The sequence below is a fragment of the Melampsora larici-populina genome (assembly GCF_000204055.1).
Source record: "Melampsora larici-populina 98AG31 unplaced genomic scaffold MELLAscaffold_7, whole genome shotgun sequence".
In the NCBI taxonomy this organism is placed as follows: Eukaryota; Fungi; Basidiomycota; class Pucciniomycetes; order Pucciniales; family Melampsoraceae; genus Melampsora; species Melampsora laricis-populina.
This window is the reverse complement of record NW_006768771.1, coordinates 673,843-699,764: the sequence shown is the minus strand read 5'-3', so window position 1 is coordinate 699,764 and position 25,922 is coordinate 673,843. Positions and strand designations below refer to the sequence as shown.

The 25,922-nt window shown below is 39.9% G+C and overlaps 8 protein-coding genes across 8 annotated transcripts; 2 read left to right on the top strand and 6 right to left on the bottom strand.

Annotated features, from left to right (window-relative positions):
* Positions 1 to 1,137: 1,137 nt before the first annotated feature.
* Positions 1,138 to 2,214, bottom strand: MELLADRAFT_95179 (uncharacterized protein; the record flags this gene model as incomplete). The annotated part of the gene is made up of 2 exons (XM_007406714.1): positions 1,138 to 1,926; positions 1,984 to 2,214. The coding sequence occupies 2 exons, from the start codon at positions 2,212 to 2,214 to the stop codon at positions 1,138 to 1,140; spliced, it is 1,020 nt and encodes a 339-aa protein (XP_007406776.1).
* A 1,588-nt stretch (positions 2,215 to 3,802) lies between these two features.
* Positions 3,803 to 5,620, top strand: MELLADRAFT_71116 (uncharacterized protein; the record flags this gene model as incomplete). The annotated part of the gene is made up of 6 exons (XM_007406965.1): positions 3,803 to 3,905; positions 3,979 to 4,045; positions 4,132 to 4,277; positions 4,358 to 4,486; positions 4,562 to 4,840; positions 4,920 to 5,620. 6 exons carry the CDS (start codon positions 3,855 to 3,857, stop codon positions 5,394 to 5,396), a joined length of 1,149 nt encoding a protein of 382 aa, XP_007407027.1.
* Positions 5,621 to 6,458: 838 nt separating this feature from the next.
* MELLADRAFT_55220 (uncharacterized protein) lies at positions 6,459 to 9,656 on the bottom strand (the record flags this gene model as incomplete). Its single annotated transcript, XM_007406713.1, is given in 5 exon segments — positions 6,459 to 6,536; positions 9,235 to 9,256; positions 9,282 to 9,379; positions 9,394 to 9,436; positions 9,534 to 9,656. Coding segments are annotated over 3 exon segments (196 nt in total), but the record flags the coding sequence as incomplete, so codon positions are not given.
* A 1,497-nt stretch (positions 9,657 to 11,153) lies between these two features.
* Positions 11,154 to 11,833, bottom strand: MELLADRAFT_95176 (uncharacterized protein; the record flags this gene model as incomplete). Its single annotated transcript, XM_007406712.1, has 5 exons — positions 11,154 to 11,263; positions 11,348 to 11,405; positions 11,477 to 11,584; positions 11,655 to 11,723; positions 11,810 to 11,833. The coding sequence occupies 5 exons, from the start codon at positions 11,831 to 11,833 to the stop codon at positions 11,154 to 11,156; spliced, it is 369 nt and encodes a 122-aa protein (XP_007406774.1).
* Positions 11,834 to 14,251: 2,418 nt separating this feature from the next.
* Positions 14,252 to 15,363, bottom strand: MELLADRAFT_71115 (uncharacterized protein; the record flags this gene model as incomplete). Its single annotated transcript, XM_007406711.1, has 2 exons — positions 14,252 to 14,740; positions 14,820 to 15,363. The coding sequence occupies 2 exons, from the start codon at positions 15,295 to 15,297 to the stop codon at positions 14,550 to 14,552; spliced, it is 669 nt and encodes a 222-aa protein (XP_007406773.1).
* Positions 15,364 to 17,555: 2,192 nt separating this feature from the next.
* MELLADRAFT_55218 (uncharacterized protein) lies at positions 17,556 to 18,980 on the bottom strand (the record flags this gene model as incomplete). Its single annotated transcript, XM_007406710.1, has 6 exons — positions 17,556 to 17,653; positions 17,731 to 17,908; positions 18,011 to 18,114; positions 18,210 to 18,282; positions 18,569 to 18,624; positions 18,704 to 18,980. The coding sequence occupies 2 exons, from the start codon at positions 17,826 to 17,828 to the stop codon at positions 17,560 to 17,562; spliced, it is 192 nt and encodes a 63-aa protein (XP_007406772.1).
* Positions 18,981 to 19,093: 113 nt separating this feature from the next.
* Positions 19,094 to 20,251, top strand: MELLADRAFT_71114 (uncharacterized protein; the record flags this gene model as incomplete). The annotated part of the gene is made up of 4 exons (XM_007406966.1): positions 19,094 to 19,295; positions 19,370 to 19,466; positions 19,534 to 19,612; positions 19,729 to 20,251. The coding sequence occupies 4 exons, from the start codon at positions 19,199 to 19,201 to the stop codon at positions 20,023 to 20,025; spliced, it is 570 nt and encodes a 189-aa protein (XP_007407028.1).
* Positions 20,252 to 24,516: 4,265 nt separating this feature from the next.
* Positions 24,517 to 25,449, bottom strand: MELLADRAFT_95172 (uncharacterized protein; the record flags this gene model as incomplete). The annotated part of the gene is made up of 2 exons (XM_007406709.1): positions 24,517 to 25,155; positions 25,243 to 25,449. The coding sequence occupies 2 exons, from the start codon at positions 25,447 to 25,449 to the stop codon at positions 24,517 to 24,519; spliced, it is 846 nt and encodes a 281-aa protein (XP_007406771.1).
* Positions 25,450 to 25,922: the final 473 nt, after the last annotated feature.

Here is a 25,922-nt window from a genome sequence, read left to right as displayed (position 1 = left end):
TTTTGTCAATTTGGAGATAGTCGCAAGACATGAGATATTCTCGAAAGTAAGAAGTTTAGAAGGAGTATTCTATGGTAAAAAGAGCTGATCAAGATAAGGACAATAGAGTTCACAGTCCAGGTCTTAGTATAACAAAAGCTCCGCCTCTGCCGCCTCCGCGCCCTCGAGTAATGACCTATGGGACAAGGTTATTGTATCTTCATTGCAGAAGCTTGATATATAATTTGATCAAGATCATAAGTGGTAGTGCAAGTGAAGCGGAAGAGGGGAAAGTAAATCAACATCTAATGGAAATATAGTCATATTTCATTGATCCGGATTGAAGTTTCCTGCTTCAAACAGGGTGGAGCGTTACTGGTATCATTCACGTCATTGAACAGATATTTGAATGTTAGACGAGCGAGAGTGTAATCAGTGATGCTGATGACCTTCACTCATTAGGGGTTGGACGAGATTTCGACCGACCATCCACCGATTCCATTTCAGTTGTAGTTTGAATTTTTGAGAATGCTCTTCTGCCACTACCAAAACAATCACAAAGTCATCCCGCATTTGATTGGAAACCTCCCGGATACCATAGAGTCTGCTGTTTTCGAGGCTTGTATTGCGTCTTTGGACCATGTAGGTCATCGCGGTTGAGCACATTTTTGGCTACAACTTTGGATGACCAAATCATCATGAAAGGCGGATATTTGGTAGGTGTAAACTACACAGTGAGATTGCTTTGATCGTATAAATCAATCCGAGTGAATTCAACTTTATGCCTTTCTTCTACTTTTACCCATCAGAGTAATGGAAGATAATGCGGTTCGAAAAGATGGGCCAACAAACTTGCTCCCAAACAGGTGACAAAGTCAATTGAAAATTCCACCGGTGTTCAAGCAGATGGTATACATATTGCAAGTCTTCCGTAACATACAAACTAAGACCAAAATATAAAACGAAATAGATAAGAGGGAAAAGATATGATTGAGGACACTAAAGCTAAACAATACTCTGAGTGCCCAATTTGATAACCAAGAGAAAATTTAACAAAAAGAAATGAAGTACAATGGAGTACAATGGTCACTAAAGGTCAAGATAACATATACAATCAAGAACAAACAAAGGATCGTTACCACCATGGTCGTGAGGGTTTCAACTTCGGATTTCAGATACTTGGCTCGCACTGGTCCGGAAATCTTTCATCATTGGACCGGAGATAGAGTCGATTGATATTTTGGTCCGGCGAGCTGGGCCGGCCTTTGAGACCCCGAAACCGTTTGTCAAAGTCCTTGAAGGAGGAGTGCAGTACATTGATGAAATCACCTCAGGTGAGGCCAAGGAAGAGTCAGGTGAGCCCAAGTAGTGGTGTCGGACGATTTGCACTGAGCTCGGTGAAGCCAGTGAAGCTTCAGCCGAAGCTGGGGACCCGCCCGACGTAGCGGAAGGTGGTGGTGAGCCTCCCGATTGAAATCTCGCCGCGGCCAAGTCCCACGCTTGGCCCCAATTCGCATCTGGACACCAGGGGCTACCCAAGGCGCCCAAAGCATCAGGAGACGCTGAGATGGTTCCACTCATCATCTTGCCGGTCTTGGTAGCAGCGCTATTTTCCACCGCTTCCTCGAAATCCATAGTCCCGAGCCACTCAGGCGCTCGGCGTTCAGGTCTCTGAGGAGCCTCGCCACAGCACCTAAAATCCCAACCGTTTCCATCATCGTCTTCTTTACCATCAAGATGGAAGAATCGGGTTAGCGGCCCCGTCACTGAGCGCGGGATACCACGGCGGCGAGGAGCGTCATTTGGAGTCTTGACAAGAGCGGCGAAACTTTGACTGGCACTAATTCCAGTCTTATTAGTGGGAGATGTGCTCATTGTCCAACCGACTGAGTGGTTTACGGGAAGCGCAGCTCGTAGGACCTGCCGAGGAACGTTGTAACGGTTAGACTCATGGACATGCCTGACATCTTAATAAAATTCATGAAAGTACATTTGTGTACTTACGGTCGAAGATTTCTTGCGGCGTATCATCCGTGCTACCCCATCCGCGCCAAATGATTTACGGCCCACGATAGTTGAGATGGTAGATAGCGTAGGAGACTTCGGTGCGGCTTCATTAGTCGAGCCCGGAGTAACTAGAAAGGTTGGAGACGATGGCGGTGATCCATTACTTGTAGAAGTTACAGTGGAAGGGGTTCGGGCGGCTGGAAATCGGAATGAGGGTGCAGAATCCATCTCGAGTTATTTATGTGGGTCGCGTGATGGTCAAGGTGACTTTTTTACAGTTGAATAAACGTGTTGATTAAGATTGTAAGATTAAAAAATGTAAAGAAGAGTGATTGATGATCAAGCTAAAGTGAGTTTTAAAAATGATCAGAATAAAGAGATAGGCACAGTTTGATGTCTTACGCGTCGAGGGTTTATTTCGAATGTTAGGATTGAAGGGCGGAAGGGCGCTCGTGATGTTATTCAAGAGGGCGTATTGAGTGTCTGTTGTATGACTGGTTATTTGATTTTTCAAGAAGATAGGCAAGAAAATTGATGTAAGAGTTGAATATCTTGAAGTGATAAGTTTTGAGGAATTTTTTGCAGGATGGGAGTCAAGTGATGATTTAAATATGCCATTCCAATTTCCTGATCATGATCAAATCTCACTCTCAGTTCAGATTCCAACCGGAAACAGGAACCATCTAGCCATCTCCCAGTCAGAGTGGAGTACAGATGCCCTGAAAGTTTGATACTCCCTTGTTGATTTACACTGATCTCACTCGATCTCAATTGTGCAACTTTCCACCTCGGGCGCAAGGATGTCCACCGTGCCTTGCAATTTGCATGAGTCGATCTGGGTAAAACGAATCTCCTTCATCGTAGAACTTGGTGCCTTCTAGCGGTTACCTTACGAGAGCAGACCGAGAGAAATTCCGTACCAACTCCTCATGCTGGTCTCTGTTAATGTGGCCTTCGCTTATGTCCATGCATTTGTTCGTCTGACCTTCAATATCCACTTTCTCATTTATTTGTCTTCAAGATATTTGTGGTGGATGTATTCTTTGAAAAGAAAATTATATCACATGTAGTTACTATCATTCCGTTTAACTGGCCCTCCCTGTGATTATGCTCAACTGACAATGGGATGGATGTAATATTGTGAGCTATTTTGCATTTTAAATGGGTTGAGCAGAATTTCTTTGTTGGTTTCATCCTGATGTAAAAACCAAAAGTGTTCTTGTTGATCAGAGCACAGCATACTCATTTGGTGTAACGCTATTTTGCGCAGCTACCGCTTGAATGCTGCCAATTTAGAGGATATCTTTTCTCAATTCCCCAAAGCGAAGCAAGCTATTCACACTCAAAAACGTGATATGTTCATAGAAATTATTTATACTTCTGAAGATCTCTATGAGTCTGAGCTTGGCGGTATAGGAAGTTGTAAGCCATGAATTACTCCTTGACATTTTTTCTTCCGACCTGCTGGGTATGGTACCCCAATCATGCTCAATGCGTTCATCGTCCAACACTTCTCTTTCCTCGACTCAGAGTCAAAAGGCCTTCATTATTCCTTTCTATTTTGGAATCATAAAGTCTCACTTTTAAAAGTGCTTGCTCAAGTGAATGATGAAGTTGATCTTCAATTCTCATGGAGTGGAATCTGGAGTAAAGAGGTCGATTGTATGTATCAGAATTACAGATCACTTGCTGCGGATCATATGTCAGTCAACAAAATGGATGTGATTCTGTAAACCCATGAATAATCAAGAACCCATGAAATGAAGAGAAAGTCTCATAAACTTCATTTTGACCACTCAAGGCAGCTCAAGGCTCACTTTAACTGATCGCTAGACTGTTCGGCTCAGCAACCTGATCAACATACCAACATGTCACGGCCTCAAGATGGAGATCGTAATCAAGAAGCGACAGTTTACATGGTCAGACATCCTTCGATGCAAATCAGATCGACCTTGGTACTGACAACGTGCCTACGCGTTTTTTGATTTCTAGGGTAACTTGGATGAACGTTGTACGGATGCATTGGTTTGGGAGTTGATGCTACAAGCTGGTCCAGTAGGTAAGATCCAAGTTTTCTGAGCTAATCATCTTCAAAATCAACATTGGATTATTCGAATCTGATTCTATTTTCACGACATTCCACAGTTAACGTTCATTTACCAAAAGACCGGGTTTCAATGTCACATCAAGGATACGGCTTTTGTGAATTCTTAACAGAAGATGATGCGGAATATGCATGTAAAATCATGAATCAGATTAAACTATATGGCAAGCCGATCAGGGTGAACAAAGTTAGTGAATCGTCACTTTCGACTCTCATTCTGTTGATCATTCTTAGTTGAGCTTTTGATAACCATTCAAATTCCTGTAGGCTTCCTCAGATCGAAAGCAGGTTGATATTGGTGCAAATCTATTCATAGGGAACTTAGATGTTAATGTAGATGAAAGGATGCTTTACGATACGTTCAACACTTTCGGGACTCTTGTACAAACTGCGAAGGTAAGCTGAAAAAAGACGATTTTCTGATATGTACATAGCTGATCATTTGATTTTGTTCAATGAACGATTGATAAGATTGCTAGAAATCCAAGTACCGGTCAATCAAACGGATACGGTTTTGTGGCTTATGAATCCTTTGAATCAGCGGATACAGCGATAGAATCAATGAATGGTCAATTTTTGATGAACAAAGCTATCACCGTTCAGTATGCATTCAAGAAAGATGGTAAAGGTGAACGACACGGAACACCAGCTGAACGTCTGTTAGCTGCACAAGCTAGGAAGAATAATGCGCTGCCAAGTGGGATGGGAGCTGCTGTGCCAGCACCACCTCCCGCGGCACCACCATCCGTAGTACGTATTCGACTTGTCCGATTGCTAGTTGGATGATAAATTGCTGATACGAGTTTTCGACTTATTTCCTGTTTTACAGCGCTTCAACTCTCAAAACAACATGATGCCCCCTCATCCATCAGCACATCCTGGTGGACCACCTGCACATCCTAACCCAAATCCACAGATGAACTATCAGCATCCACCATATTCGGGTGGCCCTCCACCTGGCCCTCCCAATCAGTCTCCTGGTTACCCTGGGAAGCCAACAGGTCATCCATATCCTGGTCCACCACCACCTCCGACCACCATTCCTATGGCCTTTCGCCCAATGCCATCACACATGCAACCTCCTCAGAACTTTCCCCCGCCTCCTCATCACCCCCCTCCTCGAAGTTTCCCACCACCTACCAATGGTGCCCCAGGATTCAATCACACCCCAATACTCGCTCCACCACCTGGGTTTGGTGGTATGCCAATGGCTCCACCTGGTCCACCGCCGCCGGTTGGTTTCAATGGCCCACCTCCGAACACAACTGGAATTCCCCCGCCTCCCCCTGGTTTTGCTCCTCGATAACCCGAAGCTCAGTTGTAGGATTTTCTTTCTATCCTTTCCTCATTCTATGCATAAATTTAGACTTTGTTCTTGTCAAATCAAAAATAAAATGCTTTTGTTCTAAAGAAGGAATGAAAAATGTGCTTTCATATTTGTATCATCATAAGATGTTATTTTATATCTTTTTGTGATTCATTTCCTTTTCTTTCTGAGAATTACCTGACCAAAGTCAAATTTCATCGATGAAAAAAGGAAGTAGATTACGTTGAGATTATCTTGAGTAAAGCTTGAGACCCATTCCGGGTTATGGAAGCACAAAGTCTTGAAACTTTTGAAATTCATCTCTTGATAATGGCACTTATCTGCGATCAAATAACCTAAATTTTCAGATGAAAATAGGTACATTTAGAGATTTTATAATGTATCACGCTTACATACAAACTTGCATAGGTTGAAGGCTCTTGATGTTCTTGAGTTTTTATTCTGGGCAGAGGGATTATTTTGCCCAGACTCTAAGAATGTTGCACGGCAGAGGATATCTTCTTCCCAGAGAAAGCTGCGGATCTGAGTAAAAATATCTTGTCAGAAATCCTTTGCCCAGGCTCTCATGATACGGATGGACAAAGGGTTTGAAAACTCCGAAATGGCAGTTTTGGTCAGGTCCTGAAAATAAGGAATTTGAATCAGACCTCCAAAACGCAACATTTCGAAATTCCAAAAGTGATTTTGGAGTTGGTAGGTCAAGGACTTTCTGTTCATGAATATTTGGGACAAATATTTTATGTCACAAAATTCAACATTTTGAGTCTCTGACAGAAGATCACAATCTATCAGGTTATATCATTCACATATTCTTTCTTTTTTTGGATAAAACATCATTTTGGGAGGAATCTGACCGTGTAGTGAAATTTCAATATCCAGGGCAAAACCCCCTTGTAGATTTCCTTATTTTCAGAACCTCAGGCAGCAAGAAAGGATAGCCGTGATTTGTTGAAGATATCAATTTCTTGTATCAATGTCTTTGGACAAAGGCTGTGAGCTGTTACAGCTTGAGACAGCTGAACAAGGGACTTGGTTGAGTTTGGTCTTTGGAAGGCTTTTACTTTGATAAGGAAAGGTTACCAAAATAATAAGACTTTACTTTATTCAGACTTTGTACATTTAGTTTTCTATTTAACAAATCAACACAAAAGAGAATTTTACAGAACAAAGAACAATCATTTCATCCTGATGAACTTGATTTAAATTGAAATCCATTTGATGAGGTTTTCATGATCCGCCACCAGGGAATCCTTTCTTCATTCCACCAGCAGGTGGTGTTTGTAACATTCGACGTTCCATTCGGACTGGCTTGGCCTCTCGAAGCTTATAATGATTTGTAACAGAATGATAGAATAATTAGTAGGAAGAAATCAATCCCGTCATGTGTTTGAAGTGCGAAAGATACCAAAAGAAACTTACAGGAGTAAAAGATGGAGTGTTTCTTGAAAGTGATCCTTCCTCGATGGATTGGCTTACTCCCTCCTTTTCCAAATTGTTCAAACATGGAACTCCATTATACCCTGCAAATAACATGGTGATGATCAAAGCAAGAGTAATGAAACGAGGTGTGATATAAGACATCATTTTGGGCGAGTGGAAGTGCTTTTGTATCTGAAATCGAGGATGAAAAAAGTTGAAGAAAAATTGTTGATTGATGGGAAATGATTTTATACAATATAGTGATCTCAAATCAAAAATTGATATATATACGACTATGATATAAATTGAAGTTGGGATGAGGAGAAATCTTTGTGGTCGAATGAAAGAGGTTTTATAGGAGAGATCCTACTACTAATCATCTCCTTGAAACCTCCAAGGAGAGGCCAACTTGATGCAGACGCAGCCGCGGCTTTCTGCGCACTCGTAACGCTTGATATTTCCTACGCTATTTGATCATCACCTCTGACCACGCTGATTATCTTTACGGCCTTGTGCAGACTCAAGGAAATCTTCAGCTGAGAGCCAAGGCTAGAGAACTGTGAATTAAAACTACTTCTTTGTTACCATATCATCGAAGCAACAGGTCTACTACCTCATAAACTTTTGCCAAGTGCAATCGATTGAATTCATATATAGTTTCACTGGCCTTGCCATCAAGCCCAATCTGTTCACTGATGTGAATTGCAATGCTTTGACGTCCCCGTCATGGTACACCTTGTTCTAATATGAACCTTAAAGGCTGTGTGCCATTTGACCATGGTTGTGGTTGCTGAGTTCAATGTATCAGGGTTAGTATGTATGATATTCTCCATTCCTAATTGATATGCACCTGAAATTATCATGTTTCTATCCGAGTTTTGTTACATTTCAGAAAAACAATTTTGTGGTCTGGCCCCCCTGGACTGGCCAGTGCATCCACAGTAGACACAGAAAACGAAGGATTTCACACGTTTAATGTTGCAGGGGCAATTAACTTCTAGAAACGTGAGTTGTCTATATGCCACGCATGGGCCATACACCGAGAAAGCACCAGTACGCCATGGGTTTTTGACTGCACATCAAACACGCAGCTTTGATTTAGACAATGCACGGCAGAGGATATCCTCTTCCCAGAGAAAGCTGCGGATCTGGGTCAAATTATTTTGTCAGAAATCCTTTGCACAGGTTCTCAAGACACGGATGGACAAAGGATTTGAAAACTCCGAAATGGCAGTTTTAGTCGGGTCCTGAAAATAAGGAATTTCAATCAGACCTCCAAATCGCAACATTTCGATATTCCAAAAGTGATTTTGGAATTGGTAGGTCAAGGACTTTCTGTTCATGAATATTCACTGTAAACATCATTCAACTTCCCCAATTTGGCAGAGGAAAATGATTAATAGTACAGTTTTTCATAAAAGAATCTAATACTGCACACCTGGGCCATTTCACCCACACTACATATGTGCAGCAAGCTAAGTCAATAGTTGTCTATCATGTACATACAGGTCTGCTCAGTTTTTTGCCCATCAGAATAAATAAATCACATGTTATACCACATGTAACTTTTTCGACTTTGAAATTTTTTTCCCAAAAATTCACTACATATAATTCTGTAGCTGCTCAGGCAATATTGTTGAAGCTATGTCTTAGTAACAGAAAGTGTGTTACATGCAGTTGAGTTGATGAGATCACACCAAAACATTGAGTCAGTGTATGTAGTCAATCTTTTGGAAGCTTTTTTCAATCTGAAAGAAGTTACAGCATGTATTACATATGAATAACTTGTCCTGATGAGCAGATAACTGAGCAGAACTGTATGTACATGATAACCACATATTCACTGAGCCTGCTACACATATGTAGTGTGGGTGTTATGGCTCAGGTGTGGAGTGATAGACCATTTTATGACAAATCATACTCCCAATCATTTTTCCCTGCCCACTTGGGGAACCCGAATAATGTCTGCAGTGATTTGGGACAAATATTTCCTGTCACAAAATTCAACATTTTGAGTCTCTGAAAGATCACAATCTATCAGGTTATATCTTTCACATATTCTTATTCTTTCTTTTTTTGGATAAGACAGCATTTTGGGAAGAATCTGACCGTGTGATGAAATTTCAATCTTCAGGGCAAAACGCCCTTGTAGATTTCCTTATTGGTAGGACCTCACACTATAGGCAGCAATAAAGGATAGCCGTGATTTGTTAAAGATATCAATTATTTGTATCAATGTCTTTGGACAAAGGCTGTGAGCTGTTACAGCTTGATACAGCTGAACAAGGGACTTGGTTGAGTTTGGTCTTTGGAAGGCTTTTACTTTGATATGGTCCTGGACAGGTTACAAAAATAATAAGAATTCTCTCTTTATCTTTACTTTATACAGACTTTGTACATTTTTCTATTTAACAAATCAACACAAAAGAGAATTTTACAGAACAAAGAACAATCATTTCATCCTGATGAACTTGATTTAAATTGAAATCCATTTGATGAGGTTTTCATGATCCGCCACCAGGGAATCCTTTCTTCATTCCACCAGCAGGTGGTGTTTGTAACATTCGACGTTCCATTCGGACTGGCTTGGCCTCTCGAAGCTTATAATGATTTGTAACAAAATGATAGAATAATTAGTAGGAAGAAATAAATCCCGTCATGTGTTTGAGGTGCGAAAGATACCAAAAAAACACTTACAGGAGTAAAAGATGGAGTGTTTCTTGAAAGTGATCCTTCCTCGATGGATTGGCTTACTCCCTCCTTTTCCAAATTGTTCAAACATGGAACTCCATTATACCCTGCAAATAACATGGTGATGATCAAAGCAAGAGTAATGAAACGAGGTGTGATATAAGACATCATTTTGGGCGAGTGGAAGTGCTTTTGTATCTGAAATCGAGGATGAAAAAAGTTGAAGAAAAATTGTTGATTGATAGGAAATGATTTTATACAATGTAGTGATCTCGAATCAAAAATTGATATATATACGACTATGATATAAATTGAAGTTGGAATGAGTTTGGATAGGATAGGATGAGGAATAATCTTTGTGGTCGAATGAAAGAGGTTTTATAGGAGAAATCCTGCTACTCATCATCTCCTTGAAACCTCCGAGGAGAGGCCAACTTGATGCAGGCGCAGCCGTGGCTTTCTGTGCACTCGTAACGCTCGATCTTCCCTACACCATGCTGATTATCTTTACGGCCTTGTTCAGACTCAAGGCAATCTTCAGCTGAGAGCCAAGGCTAGAGAACTGTGAATTAAAAAAAACCAACTTTGTTACCATATCATCGAAGCGACAGGTCTACTACCTCATAAACTTATGCCAAGTGCAATCAATTGAATTCATATGTAGTTTCACTGGCCTTGCCATCAAGCCCAATCTGTTCACTGATGTGAATTGCAATGCTTCGACGTTCCGCGTCATGGTACGCCTTGTTCTAATATAGAACCTCAAAGGCTGCGTGTCCCATTTGACCAAGGTTGTGGTTGCTGAGTTCAATGTGCCAGGGCCAGTTTGTAGGATATTTTCCAATCCTAATTGATATGCACTTGAAAATATCATGTTTCTATCCGAGTTTTGTTACATTTCAGAAAAACAATTTCGTGGTCTGGTCCCCCTGGACTGGCCAGTGCATCCAAAGTAGACACAGAAAACAAACGATCCCACACGTCAAAAATTGCAGGGGCAGTTGACCTCTAGAAAAGTGAGATATGTCTATATGCCACGCATGAGTCATGCACCGAGAAAACACCGGTATGCCATGGGTTTCTGACTGCCACAAGCGCGTAGCTTTGATTTAGACAAGACTCGACATTGTGCTGATGATATGACCAAGCCTGAAAGTACTCTGCCCTTGATTGACAGACCAATAGGAATGGGTTGATCAAAGTGAATGTCTGACTGATTGAGGGTTGCTGAATTATATGCAGTGCCTCTCCGCTAAAGATATTCTGGTGCGCAATCTTTCGATTCGTATGTCTCATCATATGGACTTGCTGGATTTGATTGCTCGGTTGATTGTATACAAGTCAGGAGAGAAATTCTAGTACATTTCAAATTTTACAAGGAGTGAGCAAAAACTTCCCGAGACGAGCTGGTCTAGATCCGATCAAAGATGTGAGTCAAAGTGTGATCATAGCAATGTCAGATAAGATAATGCAGAGCCTATGGATTCTTCGGTCGGGAGACCGAGGCGGTGTGGCGATAGAGGTGCGGTTCTGGAGCTCGTTTTCTGCTCGCCAAGATGACCGAGGATTGAACCAGAACGGTTTGAGGAGCGCTCCAAGAAAGATTATAGACATGGGTACCCAAGTTCATGTAGTTTCGTCACTGATATTATGAGCTTTCTTGAGAGCAGCTAGCTCGGCTTCTCGTTTTGCTAAATCGGCTTTGGCCGCTTGACGTTGAAATTGATGGTATAAGACTGATTTTTTATGTACAAAGAGTTCAACCATGTCAGTATGAAGTTGACCATGGAGGGAATGAAAAGAAGCTAGCTACCACGTACCGACTAAGTATCGTTCTTGTAAATGGAATCCATTAAGATGATCGAATGCATTTTTGGCCTATATCACAAATCCCAATCGTTACTCAAAGGTTTTGTGAATTCATGGTGGGAGAGCGAGAGCTAACTAACATCTAAAATGTCTTCATACACGACGAATGCTGTACCTCGAGTTTTCGCATCATTTCCAATTCGAATTTGACGAATAGCACCATATTTTCCAAATAAATCGTACAAGTCCTTTAAGAAAAGTCCACCAAACAAATCAACATAATCATTTTTGAAATTTAGTCAGAGATAGAGTACTAACCTCTCCTTTTGTTTTGTAATTCAAGTTTTTAACGAATAAGATTCTATTGACATCACCACTTAATTTCACCTGTTCAAAATCATGAGAAAGGAAAGTCAGTTACATTCCTTGTCAGTTGAGATCAGTTTATTCCAAAAACGAGAGAAGGGCTTAACTGGGTGAGATCTGTTGAGAGCCATGTTCGATGTTTTGAAGGATTTTGAAGTTGGGATCAGTTGAAATTCTGAGCTGACATCCAAACGTGCCAGTGGTTAAGTACCCTAATTACCACCTAGGAATTAACTCAAGGCACTTGTACACCACAAAGACACTTATTTGCGTCAGGGCGTCGGGCGTGTCCGAGATTGGAGACACGACCCGACGTCCACTAACAGGACGCTGGCTAGACGTCTGAGCGCATATATATCCGCACCGCATCCTGAAGATGCACTGATGTCGTCCTAGCCAGGATGACGTGCAAGCACCCTGTGCTTGGAAGACCTACGGATGCCCAATCAAGTGGGCACCCTTCCAGCACACTGCGGACAACCACTCGTGATCCAAGATCAGTCGTCCATATGATGGAGGTAGGACAGCCACCAGTATTCTCAAGATGGGTGTCCAATGAGCACCACACCAAAAACCTCAATTAGGCAAGGACAGCTAAATTGAAGATTGATTTGGTCAAAGGTTTCGCATGACATCATCATCATGTAAAGCTTTTTCATCCCCTCGCTTCGTTCTTACATATCTCCCTGCCACTTTCATCCCGTTCAACTTATTCATCTCTTTCCTCTATTCTCCTTAAACTGTTCTCCTCGTAGACTCCCCCTTCTCTTGACCATCTGAGGTATGTACAAAACATCCTAATCCTCCTTTGTCCCTTTGATCTTGACATATATCTGGCTTTCACAAAGCAAACCAACAGAGCCTCACCTTGAAGTGCCCAACCTTGTTTCTGGACTCGGACCCGTAAGCTTGATAACCCTTCCTTTAGCTCCTTGTGCTGCATGGCTTGTATCGACTCGTGAATTTCTCTTTTTTCATCATGACACCCATCTCACTTTGGTCATTATCGTGCTTATTGTTCTTATCGTTCTCATTGTTTTCATCGTTGATGTTGTTGCATCATCGTTAGACCGTTTTTATCGGTTCTATCGTTGTATCATTTTTACTGATGGATCGTTTTTATCGTAGATCGCTGTATCGTTTGATCGTTTGATTGTTTGATCGTTCGATCGTTGTATCATTTTTGTCATCTTATCTTTTTTATCATCTTATTGTTTCATAATTTCATTGTTTCATCCTCTCATTGTTTTATCATTTCATCAATCTTGTATCCTCCAAGCTACACATAGTTCTCATTATAACAATGCTTGATAAGTAATTTACCGTTATCAATCAAATCAACATTGAAACAAGTGATCTCCAAAACAACCTGGATATCTATCCAAGATGGATTCAGAGTTCTGTCGGTGGTCAGCAGCCAGGATGTCCAATGGGTAGCAGAAAGGGGTCTTCTTGGAATCAGTGCTGTGTTCGCCCTCTCAACAAACCTCGAGAGATGTCAGATAGATGTTGATTCGCGCGCGCTGGGCAGCCCGATGGGCTCTGCTCAGGCGTCTGAACGTCGGAGTCCGACGGACGTTTCTCGGTGTGCTGTGGGGGGACGTCCGTCCCCCACCAAGAAAAATCGGACACCCGGTGGACATCCCAAGTGTCCTTGTGGTGTAGTGAAAGCACGGTCCTCGCATTGCCCCGAGACTGCCCCGGGCCCCAGTTGAGTTTTGCAAGGTTTTGCACCCTGTCCGGATACCAAATATGATTGATTGATAAACGGCGTCAATTGTCATTTTTATTTCATTCAACGTAACACAAACAATCCCAAAAAGATGTTGTACTTGTTTCCTTTTACTATTTGTTCTAGATTAAATTAGTGGGTAATAATCACACTTGAAAAATCCCCATATAAAGAACTGTGGATGATCCAACACAGCCTTGATACGTCCAACAGAGCTCCAATGAGAAATGTCGTGATATCGCGATGGCCGACTGAAGAAGCCAAATGGATGTAAAAAGCCTCTTGAAATGCATATGGAGGGACTATCTTTCTTCCTCCGAGTCCCAGCACTGTTGCAAAAAGACTTTCTGAAATAGCAGTTCACCTGTCACATATTCTATTCTACTAAATGCGTATTATAATTACAGTCTGAGAAACAATCTTACGATGAAATCTTTCTTTTTCTTTTACATCAGATTTCTCTTTGTAATCATCACCACTAGCTATAATTGAAATTAAATGATTCTGGATGTCTTCTTAGTTTTCTTTTTGATCTAATTAATGTCAATTGAAGTTGACCATATGAATCCTCTTTGGAATCGCAAGTTTTAGTGATAAATATGCAGATTATTAAACCCGTTTAGAATTAGAATTTGTCACAAAGACATGTTTGAGACCAAGTTTTTCTTTTGGAACAAGATTTGGTTGCCCAAATGAGATGTAGCAAGTTAAACCATGAAAACTTCAATGAGAATTTAAAAACAATCACCATATTTGTATTCTCATCATATAGTTTTATATATGATACAAAATCATTTATAAATTATTGGAAAAAATTACAAAAAAAATAGTTTGATTAATCATTAATACTTCATGTATATGCTAATTACATAACTTCATTTATCAATTTGTACAAGTTGCTTACTGCTTTTACAAATACAAAGAAGCCCAATGACAAATCCAAAAGAAAAGATGACCACTTTTACAAAGACGTTTATTGAAAAAAATGAATAAAAAACACAGAACAAAACAAAAAGACAAATCCTTTTATTCTTTCCAATTCTTGAACACGTTCTGTTTTTTTCTTCTTCTTGAAAGTTGAGAGAGATTTTTTTAAAATAAACTTTTTTTTTGGTTTAAACTTTATAAAAACTAGAAACATGATTTAATTCATGCCAAACTACTCTGATTGACTTAACATTAGATCCATTCCATTCTTCTTCTTTTTCTTCTTCTCCTTCTGCATTTTCTACATCTGATTGATTTTCTTCAATAAAACTTATAGAAGTATTTATCCAAACTGGATTCTCATAATTCAAATTGGCAACTAAACAGAAAAAAGTGCACCAAGGGAATCAGTAAAACAAAGTCAAATCAAAAATCGAAAAAAAATTGGGATTACTTACCTCTACCTTGACCTTTTACACGACCAGAACTCCATTCACTAGGATCAACTTGACCAGAATCCAAACGTTCGATCCAATCCAAATCCACAACTCCTTTAATCTGACCATTTTGATTTCTTTTCCGATCCACAATAGTTTTCCAACTCACAATCCCACTTGGTACATTTCTATCCCCCGTGATTTTAACAAATGTGATTTGTAATAAATTAGGTTGGTTTGAAATAGGATCGATCGAAAGGTTTCCAAATTCGACTCCATGATGAAATCCATAATATCCTACCCAAAGTCCTTGTAATCCGTTTAATAAAGTATTAGATCCTAAGATTGGAAAGAATCTTTCATCTTCATCTTTTGAAATTTCGTCTTCTTCACTTCTTGTTATATAACGTCTTCCATTATGCATAATCGTAGCTGAAAGAGTTGGACGGATCGTTGGTGTTGATTGCCATCTAATACTTGGATGATTTGAAGAAGTCATTGGAATCTTAAATTTAGGAGTAGATAAGATTGATAATTTAAAGTTACTAATTAAATCTTTTTTTGACGAAGAAGAAGAAGGATGTAAATGAAGTTCAGAAATCGGAAGCTTTAATCTAGATTGAGTTAATCTTAAAGTTTGAATGATTTCAAAAGATAAAAAATCTAAAGACGAAGACTTGAGTGTTTCTAAAGAATCTAAACTAGGTAAAAGTTTTAAAGGTGAACTAAAAGAAGTCAAAAATGAAGGGTTCAATCGAAAATAAGGTAAAGAGATGTAAGCCGGATCGAAAAGATTAATAGAATACTCTGCATAAGGAGATTCTGTATCTATTGGTAATCGATAGACGTCCATTCTTGGTGATAATCTTGTGGCATGAATAGGATGTTCAGGTCGAGTTCTTGGTAAACCTTCAATTTGTTGGGTTTGTTGATAATGTGTAATATCAAAAGTATTAATCGATTTGATCTCTTCTCCTACTATTTCACATTTCTTTGGATCAAAAGTCACTAAGATTAATCTTCCTAATGAGTTTCGATTTGATGCATGCCAACCTATGAGAAAATGAACATTGTCAAGTTTAATGGAAGATCAATCTAGTTGAAAATTCTCGCTTCTGAAGATCAAGAAATCAAACTTACCAAAGTATTGAAGATTAGGTAAAATAAAACCAGTAGTAAGTTGAAACCAATTAAAAATCTTAACTTGATCAATCGACCTATTTGGCCAAGACTGAAAATCTAAAGTCCAATCCGATTTTTCACTTTCTTCTTCTGATTTATTAAATTTTAAAGGTTCATAAATCCAATTTGAAATTAATGATTTACAAATCTTTCTCCAAAGTGAATCAGAATGAGTTAAATGATAACAAGATTTTGATGTAAGTGATAATGAGATAATAGTTTGAATTGAACATTGTAATATGATTTGTTCTGCTATATCACTTGGAAGTTTTTCAAAGTTTGAATAAATCTTATCATTAGAGTTCTTGATCAGATTAGTTGATGAACTTGAACATGATTTCGAGTGTTCTATGATAGTCATGATGATAATGAGAATGTTGTTGATATCGTTCGATGATGAATGAAGGAATTGACCAATCTCCTCTGTTTCTTTCGTTTCTTATCTTTTGATTTGACTTGCTGAGTTTCGAATTCCAAAGTTCCACTTTTAATCGATCTTTCCTTTCCTTTTGATGTGTTCTCTTGATCGATCGATTCGTTTTATTCTCTAAAGTGATCCGATCCTCCACTTTCTAGTTTCAGTCTTTTTCAAAATCCGACCTAAACAGAATGAGACCATTAAGTGAGGTTCCATCTCAAATCGATTCGAAACAGTCAGCATTAACAAGACTCACCGAGGTAATACATACACACGCACATCCACCCTGGCACTCACAAGGGTAAACTTCACTAAACTTCTTCTCTTCAATCCCAACTTGACCAGGCGGGGGAAAACTTCAGTGACCACCTCGGGGAAAACCCACGGACCAAGCCAATACATCAAACCAATGATCATCTTATTGATTGAAAGTCTATCTATGCTATTGAAAGTCTAGAGTTTTTTGATTCTTTACGATCATTCTCCACAGCTACAATTACTCTGCGAGAATTTTAACCACGGGCGGAGTGGATTTTCGGGGAGTTTTTGTTAACTCCTCCGTGAAACCTTTTTTAAAGGATCACATTTAGAAGGAACAATTCACCCAAATTTACTCATGATTTTTTTGGTATCTTTTTTCTCATCCTGATATCCATTTTCTCTCACCTCCACAAGTAGCTGTGGAGTATGTATCTTCTTTCCTATGAGTGTACATACTACAAGCTCGTAAAACCCTCCACAAACTTCGTGAAAAGAGAAGATTTAGGACCGAAAGGGTTTAAGTGGTTCAAATGATTGATGACGGCCATGGAGATAAAAACGTGCAAAGGGATTCGCTGGCTAGGATGTATTGTACAACCGAATCTGACTTGGATTTGGTGTCTACATATACTTCCTCTCTCTCATGCTGCGCCAGGTTAATTGGGACACCAACCCCGGGGTATGGGAGCCGCAACTACACGGAAGGAACTGCCATGATCTGAGGACGTAATAAACCATCAAACCAGCTCATGTTTCTCGTGGTGTTTTATCAGACTAAACTATCGCGGAATGCTACACACCAGTGATGGTACAAAAATGAGTTTGCTGAATTCAAGTTTTCCTCATTTTCGGATTTCGCTTACAATTTCTACTTCGCCATTTTGCCCTTCTTTTTTATGATCAGCAAATGTCGTTACTCTCATCTCTTCCGCCCACCCTGCTCAATAGCCCTGAGTGGGCACGCAATCCTTTTAGAGCAGCATCAAAGTATGCAGTAAGTAGAGATTTTCCTCGCGCAATCACAAAGAAGTGGGCTGAATAACAAACTCGACTTCTGCGCGGCATCTTAAGTACTCCACAGTATTTCCAGAATTTCCCATGTGGACCTTGTTGCTCCTGATTTTTTTTATCCTCATGAGAGTCATATTCATAATTGGCTGCGCAGGCATCGTGCTTATACCTGTTTTCAAGGGGTCTAATAGTCGGAAAAGGTATCTTTACTTGGTCCGTAGGGTATATCCAGAATCTGGTGAGTGTTGATCAATTATTCATCGTGACTTCAAAATTCGGATTTCAGATAACGTCGACTGAGTGTGTCTCTACTTGCACCGGGTTGCGATTCCATTTCCAGGAAATGTTATGCCTTATCTAGTTCCAAATAGGTGTACCACGATTGTTGTGTGCGAACTTTTGTCCAGTGTGCTGTACATGCTATCGGGTTGCTTCAGCTATATGGTGAGTCAGGTCCAGAGGTTGATCACGCCATGGTAAGTACAAACACGGTGTATGGATTTGTGGCTCATCACGAAAAATACTTGCCGCCTACACAGTACTACTCGGGCGTCGGAAGACAGCGAGGTCCAAGACAGTTGCTAATAATGTGGTATGTTGTTCGTGACTATACACAAAAATGACTTTGTCTATTGTCCTCTTTATGTCCCAAATATCCGTCAACTTCATAACAATGCCAATGGTTCTTGATGTTCTGCAGGTTTGTAATCGCGTATGTCCCTTCTTTCTCGGGATCCCCAAGTCAAGGTTTCATCGAGTGCTCATGAACAAACGTTACTTACAATTCCACCCCAACAACAAACGACATGTTCCACCTATCGCATGTTTTGTAGATGGCTTCCGTAAGCATACATATCCGACTAGATACAGAGATGATAAAACCCTCTGATTCATCCAGAAAAACAGTTCTTATGTAGGTATGGTTATGGCTTCATGGGCGCTTTGCTACGCTTGGTGAGACTTGACCTTTGAATATTATTCCTAAAGTTGAGTCTTACGATCTCTAAAGGTATCGCTAATACAATTCATACAGTCTTTGTGACGTAGAGGGCACGAAGAACAAGAAATATTCTCGAATTCTTACACCAATGGTCTACAACTCTATCTGGATATCGTGGTCGCTCGGTGCGATCGTTGGAATATCATACTGGGCAGTCCGCGCAATTCGGGACTTAGCGCAGGTAGAAAGTGATTTACAACAGATACTTGCCTTACTCGAAAAAGCATCCCTTTCTTGGGATGCTCATCACAATTTTGAAATCATACCTTTGAGCACGTTGTTTTCACATCTGGAATCCATACTTGAAGCTTGGCGCCATGTAGACTCGACAATGGTTGGCTTTGCGATGACTTGGATTGTGTTGGGAGCTGCCTTAGCTTTCGTAAGTCTCCGTCCCTTTTCAATCAACAAAATACACCTGTAGATGTGAACCGTTACCGTTGCTGCTTACAATCAGGTGAGGCCAACTGCTGACAAAGGTGTGCAAGCTCACAGTTCTACATTTTTGTAGTCTGCGTATTGCTGCATATGCTTGAACAAGTTTTGCGTATGCGTGAAGCCGATGCAATGACTGTCAATGCGACATGGTCTTCGAGAATATTGCGCGAATTGCAGAAAGAATTTCGTAAGTCTGTAGAATTCACGAATAGCCTTGAACACCGCATTTAATTGAGCTAACTTTCTCCTGAAATTTACTAGAGTTTTTGTCTAGATCTTCATTTGTGATTGTCCTAAGTATCTGTGCTCAAGTGTGTGAGGCCATTCTTATGATTTTTGTCAGCCGACATATCGATTCGTACGCATGAACTGTCTTTATATTCCCTCGTCCACGAAAAAATTATCTGATGGGGATCATTGCATAGAATACCTTGGAGAATTGCTGGCACTATACTCTGTCAGTTTCCTGGAGTTTTCATGGCCCCGGCACTTCTTTTGCAATCGGTAATGTCCTATTTTCATTGCATTTTATCAATCAGGATCAGAGGTTGAGAACTTTAGAATGACTCATCTTTATTCCTCTCTATTATCTTTGGGATTGGTCTGTAATATCTCAATAGTGGCGTATCTTCACTGAACGTTCCACAGACGAATCCGAGTTTTGTCGGGTCCCGCTGAACTCGGTCACCAAAGGCATCCCAAGATTGTCTTCCCAGCTTTTGGGTTGGGATATCACCGCGTGTTGGAAAGAAGAAAGAGATACTGACGAGGGAAGTTTCCCCGGCCTGCGCCCAATCAAAACTCTAGCCAAATCTACTACCTGCGGTGAAAGTCTGGTCTCATCCCCTGATATATCTGTCGAGAATATTCACATTACCCGCTCAACTGTCATTACTCAAGATGTCATCCGAGTCTGATGCTATATATGGATATATATAAACTTGACTGTTACTATATCATCTATTGGGTATTCTGTCTTGATATACCTTTGCAATATGTTGGTTTTTTTGTATGTTGTGTATGATTGTGAATGTAACTGGAGGTGACTGTGTAGGCCATGATGGATGACTTGGCATACTTAATTGATCATACCTCAAAGCTTCCAATGATAATCAATCTTTTCTTTTGACCATAATTTTTGTCAATCTGGGATGCTTATTCATCACATAACATCAAGGCAAATGCATAGAGAATTGACTGGAAATCTTCCTTCATAATTTCTGCTTGACCCAAGTACTGATATTGTAGGTTTTCTATGGCTGTGTTCTCAAGGATTCCAGCCAAATCAAATTGTGGTGCTGTTGTTTGGATCTATTATTATCTTGAGTTCAAGGTAATGACTGCATGCTATGACGTTGAGGAAGAGTCCCAGCTCTGGTGGACTTAGACATTCCCTACCCCTCAAGCTGCTGATGTGGTAGCTGGCCTGGGGAATCAGCTTCACAACTGCTAGCCTGGCTCTGTCAGAAGTATAACATTGACAGAGACCCACAGGTTTTGCTTTATGGTTTAATGTAATGATCATACCTGGAATTGTGGCACCCAGACCCACATGTCACAATTGACAGTTAGGTTTTGTACTAAGACTCATTATATAGTACTCCTTTCCCCATACTGCAATCCATATACATACATAGCACCTTGTAGTAAGCAGACAAGAAGAGCCACAACTGAACTTGGCTTCCCCCTGTCAATTAGCCTATTGTTTGTGGCCAAGGAAAGTCCTTGGTAATTTGACATCAAGGCTCAAATGAACCCAAACTGCAAAACTTGATGTAGCAAGTGGTCAACAAAATTTTTGGAAGACTCTTATCAAGGATGGCACATGCATAGATTTTCAAAACCATTTCTACAAAAGGAATAAAGTAAGGTATACCAACTAGAAAACATGGGTCTTGTTTCCCAGCTTCCCAGTTTCTTATCTACAGCCAAAACCACCCAGAATTCCAACTCCAGCCAAAAAAAAGTGAACTTGGGAACTGGGAATCTGGGAATTTGAAAAACCCAACTTGGGTTCTCTACTTTGGATCCCACATTGACAATACCAAGATAAAAATCCTTCAAATTTGATTGAAGTTCTTGAATCTTCTTGTGCAGAGCAGAAGGAATCTTGAAACACTCTCCCTAATTTAAGACCCCTTTTGGCATCACCAAGAACTAGACAATTGAGTGACAATGCACTTATGCCTTTTTGTCAGAAGTGAGAAACCATGCAACAGGTAATGTGCTGCCAGTGAACAGTTGACAAAGTGGGAGTGTGAAGAGGTTGAACTTCATAGGTGCAAATTCTGGAAAACCAAACAAACACCATGAGTATATTCAAAGCAAACATCATCATGTCTGTTCCTAGAGAGCTGTTCTTGTGGCCAAGGAGAAAGGAAACCAATCCAAACTTTTTGCTCTGTGTGATTGGTTGCATTCAAGAGATGACATCCTTGTCTTTGCATACTCTGACACAAAAGATGAGTAGACTGGAGGGCAATGGGATCTAGGGATCTTATCTTTTCTTTAACTCTGCTGATAGCACTATAAACAATCTGATAGTCAAAGTTAACAGCATTTGGGACAATGCTTATAAGCTTACAGCCAACATCCTAGTAGCTTAAGCATCAGCATGGTTAAACAATGAAGTGTAACTCATACAAAACCAGTAAAAGGTCAGGACCTGCCACACTCATTTAACCATGGCCAGTACATGTTGTGCATATCTTCAAGTGAGTAGGTATTGTGGTATTTGTGCTTCCAATGCCACTCAAATTTCAGATCACCAGTAAGAGTTTTCTGGAGAAAGGATTTAGCAGGGCATTGAACATAAATGGAGCCACCATATGACCTCTCAACATCAGTCTTTGTTTGATTACAGATGTGATGTTTGCCAGAACAGTTGCATAGCCAATACTTTTTCCACTTGTGGAGTTGTTGGTTACAATTGGAATTGTGTTTAAGGTCACTGAGGGACTTTCTGGCCTTGCTGTTATAAAGCTTCCCTTGGAAACTTCAATGATAAGAGAGTGTCATTGAGAAGCAATGACATCTATTTGGATTCCATTTTCACAAGGAAGAGTGAGAAAAGTCACATCATAGTATTCCATAGAAAAAACCTTGCTGGGGGGTCCCTATAAATCATAAGAGGAGAACAAGAAAACATCTCCTTATGAGCAAAGAGAACTTATCCAAATGAACACAAACTTGACCTTCCAAGAGCTGCAAAAACACGGAGGCTGACATTCATCAGGCAGTGTCCAGCCACAGAATTTTCAGTCCACATGTTGACAAGCAATCAACACCTATTTGTGAAGGACAAATCAAAGCATGGGGGGAACCTCAAGTTTGCATGCCAAATCCAAAAACCATTGTCTCCAAAGGCATGATGGCCAATAAATACCAAGAGTGGGATTACACATTTTTGCCAACAGTAGGGGTTGGGCGAAAAACTGACCAACCAGTTTTGCGCCCTTGAGAAAAGAATCGAAAACGGCCGAAGATGGCCGAAATCAACTGGGTGGAGGTTTCACAGACCCGTCGCTGTGCCGGGTTAGCCAAAGAGACCCAAAGTCAGTCTTTGGGTCTGATTTTTCTCCTCCAGCCCCACCGATAGCTCAGCTTAAAGAACTCGGGCAAGTTTTTGCACCTTTCACGGATCTGTAAAAGGTGCAAAGAGGGCGTTTGCAAGGCTTGTGGCGCCGCAAATTGCTTTCCCTGTAGGAGCTTTTGAACGGTTAAAGCATGGGCGTGATCACGCAACCAAGCATACCGGTCAACAATTTTGCAAAGCAAAAAGTTTGATAAAAATCATTGTTGGTTTTGTGTGGCTTTGATATCGATTTCGAGCCATCTCGCAAACGTTCCCAAAAATTTGAACGGCGATTGAACGGGGTTTGGAAACCTGTTGGTCGGTTTTTCGCCCAACCCCTAGTGTTCTCCACAACAACCACTGAATTGTGGTTGTATTTGCATGGGCCAAGCTTTGCTGTGGTTTGCAGGATCATTCATCAACATTTTTGCACTTGAATGATTGGGAACTCGGGCTTGACTATTTGACCTTGATATATTTTGATGAATCCAATTCCCCTTGATCAATCAGACACTTCTTCGGATCATTCTCATAATCACGAAAAAATATTATTACTTCTATCAAGTGTTCAGATTCAGGAGTATCCTTCCATTCAGAAAAACATGATGTTCAGGAGCTTGAAGAAGAAGAGAAAAGAATCTTGAATGATTTCCAAATTAAAAATTAAATAAAACACCAATTGAAAATTCGAATATAAAAAAGGTGACAACAAATCTATACATATCACTTTGAACCGATCAATAAGACATAACTTAAATGATTGTCCGATAGAAGTCCGAAAAAAGAAGAAAGGGGAACTTTGAAAAGAAAAGATGGTTAACAATTGCTTGATTGCTTTTGAGATTGACAAGATTGAATTGGATTGAGCTTCTGTTTCTTCTTCTTATGTTTGTTGGTTGTCTTGTATCTTGACAGAGAAGAAGTGATGTAGTTAAATTGATATGGGAATAAAACACAATTTGAGTACTTGAGACTGGATAGGTCTGCCTCTTCAATCAATAAGCATAAGGCATTCTTGATGTTCTCTTGATTCAAAAAAAGTGTTGTATATGAAGTGTTTAAATTTGATAGTATTCTTTCATAAAAAAACATGATACACAGGAGATAAGTAAAGCATCTTGGAAAAGAAAAATCAAACTCAAAACAAAAAAACAAAAACAAAAACCTATTATTGAACATCCGAATATAATATAAGAGAAAAAGAAAAAGAATAGATATAATGAAATTCAAACAAAATGAAATCAAATCATTATCTTACACTTTCATATAAAACTATATATCAAAAGTATATGCCAAAGAAAAAGGTTACACACGAAATAACAAATATAAACATAAATAAAAACATGAAAAGATTTTTTTTACTTTCTTGAATGAGAAGGTTTTTTTCGCTTAGGTTGAGATTACTATACAGAGTCTTCTTTATACAAAAGAAAAAGAGAATATTCAATCAAAAAAAGTAATGAAAAATTGTTTGTTCTTATGAATGAATGAATGAATGAATAATGAAATCTTTTCTTTGTTGTCAATAAAGATTTAAAAGAAAGTATAAAAAAGAAAAGGAGTTGAAACAAATTGTAGAAACATCTTCAAATCAAATCATTCTGAATAGAAAAAGATATATTTAAGTGGAGTATAAAAAAAGATGACTCCTTTTGGGTTTTTGATTTGCTTCTTGCATCTTGAATGAGAAGAAAGAAATCATCAAATCGGATTGGAACGGGGATAAACACATCACACGAGTTTTGTGATTGATATAGATGAAATGTTGGAATCAGGTGTATCGATAGTGCGAGCTCAGTAGATATGATTTCGTTTCGAAGCCAAGAGAAGCCATTTAATCAGATGCTTCAACACAAGATGGCAGAGGTATAGAAGAGCCTAGTGGACCAGGAGGGGGACTAGTATATGCTCGACGTTGGGGTGGAGGTAACATTGGAGCTGAGATATTATCGACTGACAGCTTCGTCGGTTTTGATGATCGAAGTCCGACCGGAGAAGTAGGAGATGGTGGTTGTTGAAAGCTCAGGTGAGTTGGGCTTGGAAGACTAGTGACAGATGTAGCAAAAGTTGAAGTTGATGAAGGTGACGTGCAAGATGACTCAAAGCTGAGTTCGCCGATCCAAGGAGTGGAACAACAATCTGAAAGCACATGATCATCATTCCTAGGTGGTACATCAGGCACTTCACCTTGACACAGAAAATCCCAATCTGTCTCAGAAGCGTTCCCGAGTCTTAGAAGTGCGGTCAAACTACCACTAGAAGGTCTGTAAGATGAAAAGGAAGCTGATCGAGCCTTTCTTTTCGATAGTGGTTGCGCTGCGTCAGCTGTTGTGCCAAAGAGTCGATGTAAGGGTGCAGCTATTGAACGGGCAAAGCCATGTTTCTTGAGTGGATTTTCCGTGGTACGTCCATCGTCAGCGCTTCGACGTCTACCCTCAGCGCTGTCATTTACTCCTTCACCCATTTTCAAGATCTATCATCAAGATATGTATTGAAAAAATGTGAGCTATTTTTGAATCCCAGGAGAAATGAGATTTTACAGAGTTTAAAACACACTAACATTTGAAGAAAATTTCTTTCGGATTTTTGAAAACGCGTCAACTACACGTTCTTCGATCAAATGAGAAACTGATTCTAATTCGTCTGGAAAGCTATCTTGATCCTCTTGGGTTGTAACGTCTTCAGAAGTGATCGATTCGAAATCCAATTGAGTATGATTAGTTTTATCTTCAATCGAAAGATCAGAAGTGGGAAAAATGCATGACATTCTGAATAGATGTTTGATCGTCTTCCTGCTGTGATGTTGATATGTTTGGTGAATGTATGCTGTTTATTTGTAGCCTAAAATTAGAACTATTATGATATTATTCGGATGGGGGATAACTATTGAACTCGGTTATAATCGCGATCAAGGATGATAAGATTGATGGTCTCTACGTATGCTGTGAAACGCTCAATGAACTGTGAACCCCAAGGATATGTTGTTTGTCAGGAAACTCGATCAGAGAAGGGAAGTTGTAGAGGGATGGGAAAACAAATGGGAAGATTAAGTAGAGCGAGAAGCGAAAGAAAAGGGTGGTAATGAAAAATCCGGTAGATGAAAAAAATGCTAACGAATGAGGAAGTTAGCGTTATGTAGATGGATGCACTATCCTACACCGCCGGTAATGTAGTGTGAATATGCAACCTCGTGGAATAAGATGGGGATTATGGTATATATCTCCGACGATTGTGTCCGAT